The sequence below is a fragment of the Sciurus vulgaris genome, assembly GCF_902686455.1.
Source record: "Sciurus vulgaris genome assembly, chromosome: 10".
NCBI lineage: Eukaryota > Metazoa > Chordata > Mammalia > Rodentia > Sciuridae > Sciurus > Sciurus vulgaris.
Window position 1 is genome coordinate 62,871,110 of NC_136470.1, and position 19,149 is coordinate 62,890,258.

General features: G+C 31.9%; 1 protein-coding gene across 2 annotated transcripts in view; it reads right to left on the reverse strand.

Annotated features, from left to right (window-relative positions):
• ATG3 (autophagy related 3) overlaps positions 1–19,149 on the reverse strand; it is a 54,771-nt gene that overhangs the window by 33,519 nt on the left and 2,103 nt on the right. The window contains exons 2-3 of one of the 2 annotated variants that reach the window (XM_079101523.1): positions 18,455–18,496; positions 14,556–14,605 (exon numbers count right to left, since the gene is read on the reverse strand). In XM_079101523.1, coding sequence (XP_078957649.1) covers positions 14,556–14,605; positions 18,455–18,496 — 92 coding nt within the window. The remainder of the gene's footprint in view (positions 1–14,555; positions 14,606–18,454; positions 18,497–19,149) is intronic. The other variant, XM_079101522.1, reaches the window with a different exon arrangement.

The following is a 19,149-nucleotide window of genomic DNA, read 5'->3' on the forward strand; positions in this document are numbered from 1 at the left end:
CATCTTGAAAATAAGATAATTAGTTGGGTTATACTTTGGTACTATTAATTTTTTGTGCCAGATTTTCAAGAAAGAATTCATGAGCTTTTTATGTACAATCGCGAGACACTTAATAGGGAACCAGGAGGTTTCTGAGATATTTAATACATTAGTTTCCTGGGAGATGATAGAGTGGCAAATTCTTTTTTTAACCCTTTGAGATAAATATATGATTTGATCCCTAACTGGTAAACAATTTGAAGAATCTAATCAAAATGAATAAGAATGATGGCCTTTAGACTTTAAAATGTTATCACCCATCTTTACAACGTCCAGGAGGACCATTGAATAGTATAAAAATTTTTTGGTAAATAGGCTCTGCTGCAAAGCAAAAAGCAAAATATCTTAGTCTAAGTAGGCTGATAAAGAGATGGTAGGTACTTAATCTTAGTTTAATTTGTTAATAATGACGATAAAAGTAAAATTAATTTTTGCTCTATTTGTCATGCTGATTTTTAAATTTTACATTCTTTTTATCTTTTTAAAAAAAATTTTATTTGTTCAAATTAGTTATACATGACAATAGAATACATTTATGTATTTTGATAAATCACACATAGATGGAGTATAATTTTTCATTTTTTCCGATTATACATATTGTAGGATCACTTCAGTCATGCATTCATATATGTACATTAGGTAATAACATTTGTTTTACTGTACTATTTTTCCTACCCCATCCCCCTTCCCATCTCTTTACTCCCCACTACCGAATCTAAAGTAACTGTTTTTCCCTAGCATCACCCCTCCTGCCCTTATTGTGAATTAGCATCTAAAGTAACTGTTTTTCCTAGCATCACCCCTCCTGCCCTTTATTGTGAATTAGCATCTGCATATCAGAGAAAACATTCAGCCTTCAGTTTTTTTGGGTTTGGCTTGTTTCACTTAGCATATTATTCCACAATTCCATCTATTTACCAGCAAATGCCATAATTTCATTCCTCTTTAAAGCTGAGTAATATTATCTTTTTAATTTCGTATTGCTCACTATGTTATGTGATAGGTGTTCCTTCATAATTGATGTGTACTAAAGGATGGATAGCTTATACAGAGGCAGCCTAAATGTTTGTTAAATCCATGATACATTTAATACATAAATTATATGAGATTCTGGAAACATTTGCTCTGAGGAAGCATTCAATGTGATAGTTAATTTGAGAGATTAGAAAAAAATTAATAGTACACTTAGTATAGTTTAAATGTTAGATTACATTGAGATTTGCTTTGTGCCTCATGTTCTTCACTTTAGTTGTGAATTGCAAAATTATTCTGTAACTTGCAAGTTAAAAAAAATGCTAGTTCAAAAGTTTTGAAGCCTTTGAAATCAACATGAAATTCACTTTGTGTATAAAAAAATTGAATTCCAGGATAATTTGTGTAAGTGATAATATTTTTGTATTAGTCCCTATGATAAAATGGAGATACACTTCCATGAACCAAAAAAAGAAAAAATTGGTTCCAACATATAATAAAATGTTTACAATTTAATAAGAGAAGTCCTCAAATGTGTTTTTAAAGTAAAAGCTTTTTCAGTGAAATGACAGTTTATGAGGACATGTAGTATAATACTTAAGTTATTAGGTAATATACAAGTTTATATCAAGATTACATTAAAACTTCATTTGCCAAATCATAACATATATGATTTGAAATTCATTAGTTATTCCAACTTTTACCCTGTAGTAAATCTAAATTTTTAAGCATTTAGCTATTTGTATTAGGAAAGTTAATTCATATAACCAAATCCATCTACTTTTACTGTAAATTTTAATTGTTTTAATACTAAATATAATAATAATAATTATATTTTGCAAATTTTAATAATCACTTATGAACTAAAGTAAAAAATATTTTCCATATACTTTACCTCTTATTTTCAGAGCAATAATATTAATTCTTAGACATGGTTTGTTCACATCTCTCTGTTTTGAACCCTTGGAAGTGTTTGTACTAAAAAAATAATAAAAACACCCCAGTTTTATTACTTCCATGAAAGCTAAATTAGCTACCTGAGTGGATCTTAATTGTACTATTCAAAAATTAGCACTGAAGCATCTCTAAATAATAAAGCCACAATACTATGCTAATAAATATTGTCTTTTATGAGAATGCCTTTTAAGTATTTTATTTAATATTATCTTTTATTACATTTTTAACTTTGTAATTGTTAAAAAACACATACATAAGTGACATCTTAACCACTTGATTATATGGTTCTGTATGTTAGGCATATTTATTTTATTGTGCAACCAGTCTGTTTTCCATCTTACAGATTTGAAACTGCATGAAACAGTAATCAACTCTCTTTCTCCCTCTAATCCTTGGTAACCACCATTCATTTTCCTTATTGTTTCTGTGAATTTGACCACTTTAGAAACCTTATGTCAGTGGAATCATACATTCTCTTTTTGTGACTGGCTTCTTGCACTTAGTATAAAGTCTTCAAAGTTCTTCTGTTTTGTACCATGCAACAGGATTCCCATCATTTTAGAATCTGACTAATTTTCCTCTATTTAATTGTGTTCTCTTTTAATCATTTCATCATTGTTGGTATATGTTATTTGCTTTTCCTTGTTTACTACTACTCTTTGTGGATCATATGATGGTTCCTTTGCCCTCTGCAATGAAATTTTGACTTTGTAGTAGTAACTTAAGAGTTCTATCACATGTTCTTGGTTTATTTGCCATAACTCTTTTTTCATTTGGAATATTAAGGTTGTTTTATGCTTGACTCTAACAGAGCCATCAAATACCTTTTCCATATAGGTAAAACATAATAAGGTGCAAAAATAGGAAAAATTAAGTGGTGATTAATGCAAGAATTACTTGGAAGAATTTGAAAGTGGGAGAAAAATTACCATTTAAATGTCCTGTTGTTTTTTCTAAAGAAACTCTGTGTGACTATAGATTTGTTTTTGAGGGTAGCCACTGATTCAAAGTGGAAACTGATGGCAGGCATTATGCCTCCCAGTCTGCCTTATTGGTTTGCTCTTGCACCTTAGCAGAGCTGTATAATCTTGTTTGCTTTGGCTTTGGAAATAACAGGGTCAACCTGAAAATTGATTTGTTGGAGCAAAAGGTAACCAAGATTAGTAGTTTTTTTTTTTTTAACCTACTTTATATGTATAAGGTTCTCTGATCTTGCCAAAGAAAAGCTGTGGGAAGAGATCATTAACAAACACATTTTGATACATACACTATCCCAGTCAGCCAAAGAGTTAAGGCAAAGTCCCACTTGGTATTGCAAGCATTTTCTCCAAAATTATTTATTTACTTGACAAAGCTTTATGATTTCTCATAAATCTATTCCAGTCAGCCTCTATGCTACTAGGAAATGTGTTTTGTACAGTTCCTTGAAAATAAGAAATTGTTTCATAACCCACTAAATTGTTTTGATGTTCTGCCTTGATTTATTATGAAAGTTGGTAGAATTCTTATCTGATACAATTTGAATGTAATTATTCAGTTACTAGGAATCTTTATATATAGTTATCCTTAGATATCCACGGAAGATTGGTTCTAGGACCCCTGCAGATACCAAATTTATAAATACTCAGGTCTCTTACATAAAATGTCATGCTACTTCCATATACTCAGTTTCTTCTAGGTAACTTAAAATACCCTCCATATTCTCATGTAGTCAGTTATTTATACGTAACCTAAAATAATCTAATATAATGTAAATGTTTTATAAGCTGTTGTCATACTGTATTGTTTGGGAAATAATGAATTTTGTACATGATCAGATATAATTGTTTTTTGAATATTTTTGATTGGGAGTTGTTTGAATCTATTGATGCAGCACTCATCCATACAGAAAGATGAGTGCAAAATAGTAATCCCCTCTTATCTATGGGAGGTAGACATTCCCATACTCCCAGTGGGTGCCTGAAACTAGATAGTGCTGAACCCTGTTATAGTGATTTTTCCTATGTACACAATAATGTCATTTCCATCTTAACCAAATATTTACCATATGACAACTTTTGCAGTTTCAAGTGTGGCAGCAAAACATATATTTTGTTTTCCTCTTCTGTTTATTTCCCTGTTGAGAACTTTCCTTTTTGCCTAAAGGAAGCACTGTACAGTATCTCTTTGGCATTTCTGAATTGTTGGCATCACTACTCTTGCTCTTTGAAGCTATTATTAAGTAAACTAAGCATTACTTTGAGCACAGGCTCAACTGCAAGTATGATAACTGACTGATGGGTGGGTTGCATATACAACATAGATACACAGGGAAAGGGGATGATTCATATCAAGGTGGAATAGACTAACTAAAGTCATCCTGCCTCAACATCAAGGAATTTGGAACTTATAAATTGTTTTGTTATGGGATTTTTCATTTGTTATTTTTTGGTTTACATGAGAAAATTGCAAATGGGGATACCATGTGTGTGTGTGTGTGTGTGTGTGTGTGTGTGTGTGTATGTAAATCTAAATTTATTTTAACTTTGTTTATCTTTTCATCCTTTTGATGACTATCCTTCTATTGTTGAGCTCTAGGGTTTTTTCCTTGAGTATATGTATGGTTCGCTATTTGGAGTTTTTTGGTTTCTTTCTTGTATGATGCTATAGTCATCTGTCATCCATGACTTTTGGTTTCAGTTACTTTAAAGTACATCAAGTATTTGAAAATACTTTCAAAATACTTTTTAAAAGATTTTTATTATTTTTTCCCTAAACTTTTACAATTAGCTTACCTATATGTAATTTGCAACCAGCTTTTTATCTTCTGTGTTATTTGCCTTTAAGTAGTCTTTCTAAAGCCTTAAACTCAGTTTTAAATAAACAGCAATCCTTTTCATAATTTATCACTTATGTCAATAAAGGAGGTCACCAAGTAAAAACACACTTGGGAACAGAGATCTGAAAGCAAACAATTTGCATGGAAGCAGAGGTCATCAGGAAGAATGGTCTTTTAGCTACAAGCAGTCAGCTCCTAACAGTGATTGACTCTGTTTTACTGGAGCAGAGGGGGGATTAGATAAGTGAGCTATTTTATTGCACTGACTAAACTGAAGAATAAACTTTGCCATGTGCAATTGGTCATCATTTATAAATACACAGGTCCTTAGGTAACTGCAGGATAATTGATGAAACTTTATATTTTTTTTCTGAAAACATACAATTTCTTAATAATTCTTAATAATTTTTACCTTCTCTAGAATATTGCCTCTGGTGAATAATTATTTATAGTAGCTATTCTTTAATTTAATAGTTTTTAACAGTTTCCAAAAAAAAAGTTTGTTTCCTTAGATTCTTTATTTGCAATGTTACTATTAGGGGAGAATATCTGCAAGAATTGAAAACTTCTAAAGACACTGTTTTGGTCTCAGTTCTTATGTATAATATTTGTATAATTATTTTTATAAAATGGACATCCATTTTTCATCTTGTATTTTCTCTACTATTGTTTGCTTTCTACTACTTAATATGTACCAGCTGCACCTTCAGAAATTTAAGTAGTTGACATTTTTGACCTCATGATGTAGAGCTATAGCTAGCCCCATCACTGAGCTCTAGATCCATTAGTTAGATATTATGTGGATGAGAAAACATGAGAGTGTGTGACAGGTATGGTGTTATCTAGACTGGTATGTGCATTTCACAGTTTCAAACTATGAAGCTATATAGAAGTATGAGTGGAATCAGACATGTTTTCCTATATATTTATCTTTCATATATATATATCCGGGAACTCAGAATTATTCCTTAAGTTTTTTTGTTGCCAGTTTGGTTTGGTTTAGTTTTTTAGCAATACTGGAGATTGAACTCAGGGTCTTGAGCATGCTAGGCAAGCACACTACCATTAAGCTACATCCCCATCCCTCAGAATTACTGTTAAAAAGTTGTGATGATCTAGGACATACAACACCATGACTCAAATCCATTCCTTACTCTTTCATATATAGACCTTTGGGAAGTCACTTAACCTCTTAAGACAGCTTCCTCCCCCAGAGCCTTACCCTAAAATGTAGGTGCCCAGTAAATGTTCCAATAATATCAAAATTCTTAGGACTTCTGGATTTCATGTATAGCTTTACTCTTCTGTCTTTTCTTGTGTCATTCTCTTTTCTGGCCTTCTCCCTTCTTTATCTAACTAATTTATCTTCTAATATCAAAGTTTATTCTCCAGAAGCATCCCAGAGTACCACAACCCGAGATATTCCTTCATTCTTCCTTAACATTGTACATTCTTGTTGCCTTTTTGTAGACACTTCACTCTGCCCGGAGATGACCAATTTCCTTTTTATATGGCAAACTTTATTTTGTTTTTCATCTCATATGTCATTTCCTCTTTGAAGTCATACCTGACTTTGTTCACAGATTCAAGTGCTCCTTCCTCAGTGTACTCCAATTGTTCCATAGATCATTTGTCATTCATTCTACTGCCATTATTTAGTTTTATAGCTCTCCTTATTAAAGTATAAATTCTTTCAGGAGAAAGATCAAGTCTTTATCTCCCCAATCTGCTGGCATGTAGTAGCTGCTTATTAAATGTCTGTTGAACTGAATGCTTCAACAAAATGGAATAATAATTCATATCTCCTGTATCTCACAAGTCTGTTGTACAGCAAAATGAATTAATAAAGCACTGTTAGGTTTTTTAAACTGAAATACTTCCCCAAAAGTCTCTTTTTCCTTACCTTATCAGCCAGCAGTTAATAGTATAATGCTCTTCAGATTAGGACCTAGGGCTAGCTTCCTTAAATATTTTATGGGTCATGAACACTTCTGAAGATTTGATCCTTTGTAGGTGGGGAGTTCACCTGTATACATTTCTGAAGCTCCTCTACATTCTTTCTGGTTTCTAAAAACCAAGTGGTGAATCACTGCTGTAACCAATGAAGGGAAGGGATAAGGGAAGGGAAGGGATAAGGGAAGGGAAGGGATAAGGGAAGGGAAGGGAAGGGAGAAGGGAAGGGATAAGGGAAGGGAAGGGAAGGGAGAAGGGAAGGGATAAGGGATAAGGGAAGGGAAGGGATAAGGAAGGGAAGGGATAAGGGAAGGGAAGGGAAGGGATAAGGGAAGATAAGGGAAGGGAAGGGAAGGGAAGGGAAGGGATAAGGGAAGGGAAGGGATAAGGGAAGGGAAGGGAAGGGAAGGGAAGGGAAGGGAAGGGAAGGGATAAGGGAAGGAAGGGAAGGGAAGGGAAGGGAAGGGAAGGGAAGGGAAGGGAAGGGATGGGAAGGGAAGGGAAGGGAAGGGAAGGGAAGGGAAGGGAAGGGAGAAGGGAAGGGAAGGGAGGGAGGGAAAGAAAAGTAAGAGAAGCATTAAGAAGCAGTAGTATTTTAGTAGTATTTTGATATAGAAAATTGAGGGGAAAAAAACAGATGGAATTTAAATGAGTTTGATACCAGTAAGTGTGGGCAAGAAAGATGAATGATATCAACAGATATATACAGATATATATATATGCAAATAACTAGGTCACTGATTATAGAAATATTAACTAACCAGTACCTTGCTTTCCAGTGTAATCTCCTTAACTGCTTCAGTTATTCCTGCAATACCTGTTTACAATTCAGCAGAAAAAGAGTAACTAAAATTAAGCTGTAAACATCACATTTACTTGAATAAAGCAACATACAAGCACTTAAAATTATCTAAATTCTCACAACTGTCTGAAGAAGTAAATATTAACATAATGCCAAATGCACTATCTCAAACTAAAAATATAAACTAATTTAATAGTTGCCATGACTTATCCTACTCCTTTTACTATTTCTCACTTACTTTGACTATCACAATACATTCTAATAAAGTGAAAATATTAAGAAATTACAGTACTCACATTTACATTTTTTTATTAAACCTGTATCCAAAATTTCTCAACTAGATATTGGCTACATTAATATGTTATTTGCTTCAGATATGTAGAACATGCTACTTGCTTCAGAAACTTAGGATATGTGATAACACTATTTATATTTATATATGGCTCACTGCTTTGCCAAGTGTTTCCACGTCTTATTTAATTCTTCTAAGCATTAGCTTCTAAAGCAATTATAATAATAATTTCTTCTTACGCAGAAATGAAGTAATCAGAGGCAAAATGACCTGCTAGAGTCTCACAGTTATGAAGAAGCTGGGCTTAAAATACATATGAATTGACTTTTGGTTCAGTGGTTCTCCACTGTAACTCATAAAGCAAATCCCTCAAAACCACCTGTGTCTCAATGAAAGTATTATGGCAGGTGGCAACACCCTGAGTCAGCTGGATAATATTTCTAGTTCAAAATATTCACAATATTTCACAATCAGACTGTTTAAGAATAGGCAATTCAGTAAGACCAAAGTAAAGATATTACAGGAAAAAAAAAAAAAAAAAACCTAAATACAATACATCTTAGCTCCTAATAAGTGAAGCAGTGAGGCATGTTCATCCTCTGAAACTTAATGGTACCTTTTTCATATACTCACTTTCACAAATGGAAGATGTCAAAATCCACAATTAGCATAACTTTTACTTTATAGTTTTTCTAAAACTACTACAATAGGTACAATAATTTCACAACCATCTTTTTTTTTTTTTTTTCTTCCCTTAGTCTGAAGAGTGCTATGGCATGAAGCAAAGGTCTTTTTTATGGCAGGTAAATGCAAATGGGCACTTGACTACAGTAGATCTTTGGATTTATTTTTTGGCACTATTTTCATGGTTACTAAGAATCAGTTGTAATAGCTGAAGTTTAAAAGGTACAACAACAGCTTTCATCACATTAATTTGGATGGGCACCATAGCGCTCCATAAGTGGGATTTACCTTGACTATTCATAGTATTATAATCTATCTTATACTCTATATTTTAAGTGATATGTAAACCCAAATCTTAACATATCAAATTGACATTAAAAATGATCACTAAATATGCTAAAATTTTACATCTCATAAAGAATAATTAGAATGTACATTAACTGAAGTAAAATATTGTGCTATTTTTCATGTACAAAAATGACACTGTCCTCTATCATCACAGCAAACTATTTTTTAGTTGTCAAATTTCTAAAGATTTCTGTCACTCCCAATCATACTGATATCTATCTACTTATCTCTGAGATAAATGATATTGTAAATATAGCCCTGGAGTTTGAGATAATGAATATGAAAAAGACCACACAACTACACAATAGAGTAACTCATTAGCTGACATCAGAAATAGTGCTATATCCAATTGTTCTAGTCAGTCAATAGCATATTTAATACTAAATTGTGTGACTACATCTTCCAGTCATGGGAAAATTAAAGTAGAGAAGTTAAAAGATTTTGTGATACCAGGGAAAACAGTCCTAATAGCATTAATCGGTGGGGGAAAAGAAGACAATTTAAAAAATTATTTAAAAAGTTGCTGAATCTCTTATTTCCTCTAAGCTTTGACATAACATCACTCAACTCATTAAGCAGAACAAGTTTCAGACTGAGAAGCTCAAGTCCTGGATTTGTGCCTATATCTTCATAAGGAAACAGATGCAGTGTTCTTAATTTATAAAGTAGAGGAGAAACTGACCTTTAAGGAGGTACTTTCTACCTGTGCAGAGGACTTAGTCCATTGTCTATTGCAATAAACCACAAATAAGAGCAACAATTTGCCTATCATGAATGATATAGCAATGTCTAGAGGTATTTTTGGTTGTAACTGGGGGATGTTACTGGCATCTAGTAGGCAGAGGACAGAGATACTACTAAACATTTTTCAATACACAAGAAAGGCTATAACAAGAATATCCAGCCCCAAATGTCAATTATGTCAATAGTGTTGAGGTTAAGAAACACAGCTGTATTACTACTGCTGGGGATAAACCTATTAGTTTCTAGGATTCAGGGAGAGAAAACTCGTTTTTAAATGGTACACTTGAACTTAGAACACATTTTTCTTCATGAAAACTAAGTAATAAGCTATGACAGCACATAATAATATGCATTTATACAGACACAAAAACAGTGGCAAAATAGAATTTTATAACCTGTAATAATAAAGTTTATTCAGTGTTTCAAATAACAGGAAAACATACACTTAAAAAAAAATCCCTATATTCAATTAACAAATACTTATTGAATAACTTCTATGTAAGACATTAAGATAGATATTAAGGATTCAATAATGAATCCCTACCTTCATGAAGCTCACAATACTTAAAATTTCTTCTAGATCCTAGTTCTGTGGGTAAAACAAGTATGAGTACAGAAGAGTTCCTGTCATAAAGGAGCTCATAATCCAGTAACGCAACAACATATAAATAAGAGATTCCATACCAAAGTATTAGTAATTTTGATTGGCTTTATTTTTGCCTCTATTTAGAAATAATGAAAATAACATAGATATTTTCAAATTGCAACTGAAACAGCAGCAGGTACTAAGGAAATCTGGTATACTCCAAAGGTTTTTTTCTTTACTCTCTTTTTCCTCCAATATTCCTCCTACTGCTTTCAGGTAAACATCTACTGGGACAAAATTATACATTATGTACTTCTTTTTCTTATCAAAACTGAAAAGTTTAATACAACTTAAATATATTTCATTCTATTGTCCTTTTACCTGTGTTGTGGTATGTATCTACCCATCCCCCATCACCATCATCTTCTTCAATGATCGCTTCCAATTCATCTGAATATTCCATCTGTTTGCATCGCTTGTAGCATGGCACTATAAAAGAATGGTAAATACAGTTACTGGTATACAATCAGCTAACCACAAATCCATTAGAAAGAAGAGGAAGCTTATTCCATTATAGATATATTTATGCTACAAAATATTAAGTGAATATATTTCACTTCTAATGAAATGATTAAGAATTATATTCAGCCCATGAACACTCAACTAATTATTTGGCCACATTAATCTTTCCCTAAAATGCTTTTTTAGAAGACAAATAGAAAGGCTCTGGTGGGAGTGTTCTACATATTCTTTACAATAATGGTCTGTAAAGAACTATAGGCTGAAGTTAGGTGACACTATTCAATTTCAGGCTAATCCAACAATAACCTTGTACTAATTAATGGCTTTACTCTCAGAACATGGAAGTACCACCTGTCAGAATTTATATTTAAGTTCCAGCTATTCCAATGGATAAAATAGTTTAAAATTAACCAAATGTAAAATGTATCCCTTTATACAATATTGGTGCCCAGTTTTTCACAAAGCAGATCTGTCAATTAATAAGTATTTTGATTTCATAAGCATAATATTGAACAATTATAAGGTAAGAACATGATGTAGGGTCAACAAATTGCTATAATCTCCTGATTTTACTTAATCAGAAAATAATCAATCCTAAAAGTAAATATACTGGAGGTAAAAATACTGTTTTTTTAACATATTATTTTTTTCCCATATGGGATAAGTTAAAATGGAAATCATATATGTTATGGTGATTATTAATGACTATCACAACCTTTTAGTGCTATTTTTAACATGATAAATAAGACATCTGTTTCAAAACATTTTTTTTTGTGCCTATAGGCCAATCCTTCAATGGCACAATAGATAATAAAAATCTTCAGCTTTGAACTTTTAGATGTCAAAGACAGTATCAATTAAATATCATTAGGAGAAATCTAACTTTTCTTAGGGCTCTCTTCCTCTGTATCTTCACAGTCAATTTTTTGCAAAAATTAAATAATAAAAAGGAAGAGGAGATAAAAACTTAGAAAAAAATACAAGAATAGAAATTTTAGAGCTTCATGAAATTTCCTCATTTGTCTGAAAAGCTTTAAGGTCTATTTTAGGAATAAATTAGAATCTGGTAAGTGTAAATTGTTGTTTTTAATATAACTGTGCAAAGTTTACCAATGTATACAACATAATTCTTACCATTTTTGGTTACCAAAAATTGTTTTGCCTGTTGGTAGATATGCCCTTCACTTTCAATTCTTCCCCTGTAGCCCTTTGAAAACAGTGAAAAGCACCAAATACAAAATATATTTTATCAAATGTGGAACAGAAGATATAAAATAAATTTCAAAACTATAGAATCCACACTACTCAGGAATTGTTTTAGAATTGGTTGGGGAAGGATGTCCTTAAGTGATATATGTCAGGACACAGAAAAGCATACAATAAAATAAGTGAAATATACTAAGAGATACAGACAGACTTAAGAGAATTTGGATTAAATATTAGACAAATATAGAAAGATAACAGAACTATCAAGAAACCATTACGTCTCCTCTAAACAAAAAGGAAGAGCTGCTCTAAGGGAGTTGTATTCCATTGAATAATCTTTCACATTATCAATCCAAATTATAGTTCATCTGAGAATCAAGAGACAAAAAAAGAAAAAAAGCTGCATGTCATTACATGACAAGTAGGTGGTTGGCAAGATCCTTGTTCCTACCACTGTATTAAAATTGGAACTAAGAAAAGATGGCTTTGAGTAACAAGATGATAATATTGAGAACAGTAATGCTTAAAAAAGTCTCTTATTGGATGCTAAAACTCAAACTTACACTATTATTAATTTATTGTCATAAGTCTAAGAGGAAGCTAATAATAATATTTCCATTTTTTATGCAAGTAAACTAAAGCTTAAAGGTGTCGTCAGGTTGCCCACAGTCACAAAACCAGAAGGTGTAAAGAAAGAGGATCAAGCTAAGTGACTCCAGGATTTCTAATCTTCAACTACTTTCTCTGTGGGTCAGAACCAATTGAAACGTTTTTGAGCTATTCTGACATTTCTCATCAAGAATTTTTGTGAGCTAACTACTAGACTTAGCCAGAACTGAGGTGGCACATGTTGTCCTCACAAATGTAAGAACATGAACTTGGAGTTCTACTGCTTTTTCAAACTTCCGCAGAAATTTCAAGCCACAGTATGGAGCACAAGATAAAGCCAGGAAATGCCCTAGTACATTTACAACCGTCTCTTTTTTCAACTAATCTCAGTTGTCAAATTCAACAATATGATGACAATGCCTAAGGTTCTGAAGAAAGAAGTTAAAAATAAGTTCATGACAGCACTTGAGCACATGAAAGTATTGGCACAGAAATAATCTGTTTCTACCTATGATTTAAGATTATTCCATTGGCCCCAGCAAGTCAGTCCGAAGTGTGGACACTGAAGTGGGACATAATTGTGTTCTAAGTTTCAAAAAAATTATTTCAACAATCATAATTCATAAAAATAGAATTCTACTAATGCCTGTTCATAAAATAGGTCTACTATTAGAAGATCCTGTCCACATACAAACCCCTATTCACAATGCTACAAATCAGATAGCTAAACTACTTAGACAAAGTCTACAATAAAGAAATCTCAATATAGAAAATGCACATTTATCATATTATCACAAAACAACACTAATATTTTATACTGATTGTATTGAAATATATTAAATTATACACCAGAACCTAATTTTAATAAAAAACTTAGAATATAAGGAAAAAAAAAATTCTCTTAAGTCAGAAAATTCTACAATATTAATTTAATTTTCTTATATATGGAACAGAGATACAAGTATAAAAGAAAAGACATAAAAATAGATATAGCTGATGATATTTTAGTCTTTCTTGGTCCATAAAAAAACAATGCCCTACAATATAAAAATTGGTTAAAAAAAAAAAAAAAAAAACGAAACAGTGTTTTAGGCACACAGTAAATATAAAATAAAGGAGAATAAAACTGGCCACAGATGAAAGTGTGTTTCAACTGGTTTAAAGTACTGAAGTATACAAGTTCTTTAGATATTAAGAAAAACATTATCAATTAAAACCTTGTTAATTCTGGAACCACTGCCCCCAACCAAATCTGTACAACTACAATTGAAAAAAAAATTAAGACAAAAAAAAAAAATCACAAGTTGAAGCAGCTACATTCAAACAAGGTGATACTTCTGCCAGTACTGGGATCTCTTTTTCTATAAATGTTAACCATTATTACTTGGAAATAATGAAACTACGTTTGCTTTATAAAATTTGATTATTTTTCAAATATTTCAAAACATACATTATATTTAATTATTTTATTATGAGTTAATAAAAAATAAGAGCTTTAAGTCTAACGAGTAGATTTGTAGTCAAGACCTTAATTAGTTATCATGAACCTTTTTTAACTTTGGCAATTTATAAAGAGGGTACATACTTTTCAACCTCAATAAAAAGTGTTCACACCTTATGTTTTAGAGAACATAAAAGGCCACCAAATCTTTGTGGTCATAAAAATGTTGAATAAACATTTGTTAAATTGAAAAAAGAAATTTGATTAAATGTATTAAACACCTGAACATTATTTTTTAAAGAACCACAAAATTAGACACAGACACTACAAAGGGAAATACTAGAGTAAAGAAGGTTTATCTCCATTATATCCATCTTTTATCCTATGACAGCAAAATAAAATAGGTACACACCATTTTTTTCCTTTATGTTACTTTGATTATCACTGGGGTTTGAAAAAAACCTATAGGAAGAAGGTTAAGCTTGTCATTTTAACTTGCATGCACTAACCTATTTTGCAAACTGCCATAATTCTGAAGTCATTCTTTTTCTAGTTTTCTGTTTTTCACTTAAGATTACTTACCATTGCCATGTTGGACAGTGGTGGACTAAGTGATCTCCAGCTGCCACAAACTATTCCAGATTCAGGAGGAATATGAAAGAGGGGAAAAGAAAAATGGAACATCATTGAATGTGGGGTTGCAAAATACCAAACTGATCACTCCGGGTAACCTTGATACTTAATAATCATTTAAGGTGCAAAAAGCAACAAACCTGCTCTACCAGTCCCAAGAATTATTTTTGATTATTATTATTGATTAATAAACTAGAGATTCTTGTTAATGACTGAAAAACTCAATACAAACCTTTGAAAAATTACTAAATAGGTACAGGTAGAGGATATAAGTCTATTCTATTACATCAGTATATGTTTCTTTTTACTTTTACTTATATACTTAATATTCGTGTATATATATAAATTTATATGTGTGTGTGTATTTATTTTTTGCAGAACTAAGGATTTAACCAATGGCGCTTTACCACTCAAAGATACATTGCCAGCTCCCCAGCCCTCTTTTTTTTAAGTCTTTTTTTTATTTTTTGGTTGTTGACGGGCCTTTATTTTGTACATTTATTTATTGTGGTGCTGAGGATTAAACCCAGTGCCTCACACATAAGTGCTCTACCACTGAGCTACAACCCCAGTAGCCCCAGCCCTTTTTATATTGAGACAGGGTCTGACTAAATTGCCCAGGCTGCCCACAAACTTGTGATCCTCCTGCATCAGCCTCCCCAGTAGCTGGGATTACAGGTATCTGTCATTATGCCTGGCTTTTTTTTTTTTTTTTAACCTTTTTTTTGTTCTTTCCTGTTCCTTTCCTTCCTTTTCTTTTCAGTGCTAGGAACTGAACCCAGGGATTTGTATGTGTGCGAGGTAAACACTCTTATCATGGAACTACACCCCAGCACTGTTTTATAATAATTTTTAAAATTTAGGTAATGGCCAATTTTGAAAACTTCATCATACTCTTTAAGAAATCATTAATAACAAGAATGTAGTGCCAAACAGTGGGGAGAAATCATAAGTTATTGAACTGATGCTGAAAACACACACGAAACTAAGAAATGAAATCCTCTATTAATCCTTACGCTTTATGGGCAGGTTAAACACTATTCACATTTTTTCCCCTTCAAAAAAAAAAAAAAAAAAAAAAAAAAACCTACTCAGAGAGAAATAACTGAAACTTTTGAGAATTCCAGTTCACATGGACAAAAAATGATCTTACCAAAGGAAAGCAATCAGCCTATTTTTGAGCAGAAAGCCAGAAGAACCATAACTACAGTGTCCCAACTCAAGCAATTGGTGCACATACTTTCCCAATTGCTTTTATTTCACAACAGCTCTAACTTTAAATATTGCATTGTTTATGGGCTTATTACACAGGAAAAAAAAAAAAAACACAATATATTTAGTCTTCTAATGCCTTCCTGAGAAAGAATATCTATATAAAATACTCAATTTAAGAGAGCAAAACTCTATCAAATAAAAATTTTGAGAATAACCTATTTTAAGATGATATATCATCAGGGTAAGATATATCAACTACATTCCCATAAGAAACTTCTAAACGTTTCTTTTCCTTCATTTCAAATAATCTTTTTTTTATTTAAACTAGTTTAGTGGAAAAAAAATGAAAACAATAGTTTTGCTCTAAAGTCAAGCATTTTGGGGTCACTGCAAACAAACAGTACTTTAGTTCTGTGGTTATCAGGAACTAATTTATCAGCAGCAAAAGTAATACTTAGCAAAATGAAGTTAAATAATTAAAATAAAAATTATTTATAGTGCCTTCTGTCATAAGACTAATCTTATTCGTGGGTCACTTTGGTGGTATTCATTAATAAAAAAAATCAAAACACTAGAAGTAAGGAAAACTATTTTTAAGAACACAGAATTAATTCTAATAATTGGCACATATGTACATTTACTCTCATTAGCAACGACCCACCTTGCTTCACATGTCTAAATGAAATAACGTGTAAAATACAGTAAAATTTCAAATCCATCAAAATTGTTTCCTGTACCTTTCTCTTTCTGATTACTTATTCTCTATTTGTCAATAGATAATAATGAATAACTTCAATAAGACCAGAATCAATATTTACTTTTCGTGAGCAACTTACTCTTCAACCTATCCTTAATAACAGAATTCTACATAATCAAGTCATACATACATCCAACATTATTTTTTTCCCAGACAATACAATAGCAGATACTGGCTGTCCCTCTTTTTAAACACAAATGCTTCTACACCTCTCAATGAAAACAAAAAGATAGCTGAAGACTGATAGAAACAGCAAGGAAAAACAAATAAATGAATTTTGCATGTAGTATTACCCAAAGCAAATGATGTCTTCCCATTTTCCTCCTCTAGGCTCATTCTAATCTAACTCAATTCTGTAATTGTGCTATATCCCAACCCAACATTATGTGGATGGTACCCAACTTGGGTAGTTTTGCCTTGGATTTTTTTTTTAAAGAGAAAATTACTAACTTCTTGCGTGCTATAAGTGTAACAGCTAGTCCTTTAGAATGAATTCCTATTTTAAAACAGCTGAATTCTATTCAAACACCATAGATTGCATCTCTAATTTCCACTTTCTAACAATTAGTCATCTTCATACAGTGAAGATAAAGCCTAAGAGTGAGAGAACAACAAACATTCATTTCTGCTCTTGATTTCAGATACTTAAAAAGTCATGTCTACATTACAGCTCTGGTTGGCAAGAATATAATAACCTTTTGATCAAAACTTACCTTTTTTTGTATTTGAGGTATTAAACTCATGAAGCCTAAGGCAGAATAGGTTCTTCAGAGAATGCCTGGCCCAAGTCCTTTATTTTATAGATGAGGAAACATGAGGCCTGGACCTAGATAGTTTAACTGATTTGCCAAAATAAGTAGAAACTAGAGAATGTGTCTACAAAGTAGGTCCTTTAGGTTTTTTCCATTACACCATGTGTCTTCATTAAAAATAAAGGACAGTTTTAGATAAAAGATAAGTTCATTCTTAAACTCAGAAGGATTGGGACTGCTAAGAGTTCATCATAATGAAAATTAAAAGATCAGTTAATTCTCTGACCTGAAGTCATGGAATTTATAGCTACAACAGTGATTCCATGATACAATATGGCTTGTTTTAAACATTTCTTTTAAAATAATGAGTACAGATTGCCAATGAATTGTTTTTTCAGTGAGTTAAAGATTAAGCTTAAATAAATCTCTTGCTTTTTATTTTAAAGAACAAAATAAATCTGATACAAAATTGGAACCAAAAGCTTTTCTAGCTCAGTATTTACTTCTCTAGGGATAGAGTGAATAAATGAAAGAGAACTCTTATCATATAGATTTGGTCAACAAGTGAAATGACTCCTCAAACACAATTCTATGTTTAAAGTCCATGAAATATAACTGGCCTTCAAAACAACTATTAGTTCCAGTCTCATATCTCATATAGCTTCAACACTACTTGTTTAGTAGAAAAGTGAACTAAATGACCATCCAGGATATAACAATATATTTAAGCCTGAATATTAAAAGAAACTTTAGCAACGAGCAAAGTCTCCAAACAGAAAGCCATAAAATTCACCATAGAGCACCCTGACACAGAAAACCCTACAGAGCCCAGAGCACAGCTCAACACGATACAATATGCATAAAGGGTATGTGACGATAAGAATCTTTCCATTCCCTCTTCCACCTTAATTTCTATATAAAGAGGAACTACGGAGAAATAGGAGAAGTTGCAAGCAAGAAGGAAGTTACACCTTTCTCTTCTATAAGCAGCAGAAAATCCCATAAATCACCAAAATCTAACTGTATTAAAATCAAAAAGTTCAAGATGGTCTCTTACAAAGCAAAAAACGTCAGTTTAATACAATTTTTAAATATAAAGATTTCAAAATATCTCAAACACTTACCTCTTCTGGGGTGATTACACCTGTTTCCTTAAATTTTGATTCCTACAGAAAGCAAAAACATTAATAGTATTGTAACATCTTTCAATTTCAATTACAAAATGTTGTGGTGGCAACTAATTCTTTTAGGCAATGGAGTACATTCAAAAAATTACACACTGTACATACTGTGAATGTCACTGGTACTTGATTACGAAGATCTATACTAGTCTAATGTGGAAAACTTACATGAAAATTATTATACTTTGATCAGTGCTAAAATAAAACACAGCTCTAAGAAAAAACATTCAAAGGTTTAAATAAGCATGAAGCTTTACAATGATTCTATGCAATGAACAAATACCTTTATTTAACAGTCACATAAAAATGTCTTAAAGATGTTTAAGAATCTTAAGAATTCAGCCAATGTCTTAAACTGAGTAATATTTGAAATCAAATGTAGGAATCACTTAGTATTTCCCATTCTTCTCATTCCACCAAGATATTAAAATAATATTCTCTCTAAGTATGCTATTTACTAAATTTTCCAAATTTTAGGTTATAAGTAAAGTTTTATGGTAGTCTACAAAAATGAAAAGATTCATTTATAAACACTACTCTTTCATTAAATATTTACTAACTACTTTGTGCCTGGCACTGTCTGAGGCAATGGTATGTATGTATGAATAAAACAGATCAAACTCATCTTTGCCCTCAAA